The sequence below is a fragment of the Emiliania huxleyi genome (assembly GCF_000372725.1).
Source record: "Emiliania huxleyi CCMP1516 unplaced genomic scaffold EMIHUscaffold_3227, whole genome shotgun sequence".
Classification (NCBI taxonomy): Eukaryota; Haptophyta; order Isochrysidales; family Noelaerhabdaceae; genus Emiliania; species Emiliania huxleyi.
In genome coordinates, this window is record NW_005199578.1 from 370 (window position 1) to 2,043 (window position 1,674).

Below are 1,674 nucleotides of genomic sequence, written 5' to 3' on the forward strand. Positions count from 1 at the left end.
ATGAGAGGGCGATTACAAGGGACGGCGAAAGAGGGAGAGGCATGAGACGTTGAGGCGCGGGGATGACTTTTTCACAGAGGGACGGATGCAGGAGCGTGGAGAAGTGTTTTGGGGGGGGGGGGGGGCGCAGCAGCGCTCGGTGCATGCTGTACACTTTGTCGGGTACTATGTAATATAATAACCCGCGCCAAGTGCCATACGATTTCGCAGTCTGACCGTTTCTGGCCTCTGGGGGCGAGGTGTACCGTGTACCGCGGCCCGCGCAGCCTCAGAGGACAGAGCGGGCTCAGCCTCGGTGCCCCAGCGCCCACGCAGGGAGGGTGCAGGGAGCGCTCACCCGGTCAGAGCATCTCGTGGGCAGCCTTCTCCTGGATGAAGGGAGGAAGACCGTTTCCCGAGTCTGTCGGTGTGGCGCCCACAGCCCTCGCGTATTCGAGGAGGCCGACCTGCCTGTGCAGCTTCCGCCGCACGTGCCTCACGGGGCTCAGCCGCCGCTGCGCCTCCGCCATCGAAAGCCCATGCTCGCTCAAGAGGTAGGCGAAGGCAACGGCCGCACCACGGCCATGCCCCGCCTTGCAGTGCACGAGGACCCGCGACTTCCCTTCCTCTGCTCCCTTCTGCACCTGCTCGCTGATGAAGGCGACGGCCTGCTGCAGCTGCCCGAGAGTGGGCTCCATGTGATCCGTCACCGGCAGGTGAAGCTGCTCGATCGGCGGCGAGAGCGCGGCGTAGGCGGCGACAGGGCCGCCGTATTCGGCCTGCATGTTGACGACCGCACGCACGCCCATATCGTGCAGCTCACGCGGATGCCCCATGCAGGCCAGCGGCACAGCGCCGAGCAGAAGCACATCGTCGACCACCGAAAAGTACGGCTGCGGGGAGATGAAACGACGGGCGACGAACGTCGGTCCAATCATCGGCCAGAAGTAGCATTTGGTGAGCGGCAGCCACCAAGTGCGCGGCAGCTTCTTCTTTAGCAGCAGCAGGTACACACCGCAATAGACACCGAGTGCCGCCGCCCAGACAGCCGGCGATTGAAGCGCCGTCAAGACACCGAGCGCCATTCTGTGGGGGCTCGCAGCAGCCTTTGCTGATTCTTATGCACCGAAGCGAGGATGGCCGCGGGCAACGGACGCGGCAAGACAGCGATATGTGGGCCGATATGCGGCGTGGGTGTCGCAGCAAGTAGGCAGCCCCACCCGCGGGACGTACGAGTTGCGGGTACCCGGTGGCGGTTGCGCCCGGTTGGAGAGCGTCGCGGCGGAGCACATGATCGACGTGGTGTAAGGAACGAGCGAGACCTCCTACCTTGTAGCAATCAGCTACCACAATGAGAAAATCACCTTTTTCGTATGTCCTAGAAGGCCCGCGCGCAGGGGGGTGGGACATTGAGACCGGTCATGAATGAGTGCGCGACACGCATGTTGCGAGCAGCGTTGTTGATGTTCTGCGCGTCGCCACAGACGGCGGCGCGCGAAAGCTGTTGCGAGTGGTGCTGGGCGACGAAGCGCCCCCGGGCGCTGCTCGAGGCTGTGCCGTAGTCGGTGCGGTCGACGGCGCTCGGGCTGCCAACCTCTTTGGCGAAGTTGAAGATGATTCTCTTGGTCGGCGGCGCAATGCCGCCTGGCTTTCGACGAGACAAATCTTGACTATTCCGTTCTTGACATGGAAAGA

The 1,674-nt window shown here is 63.5% G+C and overlaps 1 protein-coding gene across 1 annotated transcript; it reads right to left on the reverse strand.

Annotated features, from left to right (window-relative positions):
* Positions 1 to 341: 341 nt before the first annotated feature.
* EMIHUDRAFT_255243 (hypothetical protein) lies at positions 342 to 1,064 on the reverse strand (the record flags this gene model as incomplete). The annotated part of the gene is made up of 1 exon (XM_005773885.1): positions 342 to 1,064. The coding sequence occupies one exon, from the start codon at positions 1,062 to 1,064 to the stop codon at positions 342 to 344; it is 723 nt and encodes a 240-aa protein (XP_005773942.1).
* Positions 1,065 to 1,674: the final 610 nt, after the last annotated feature.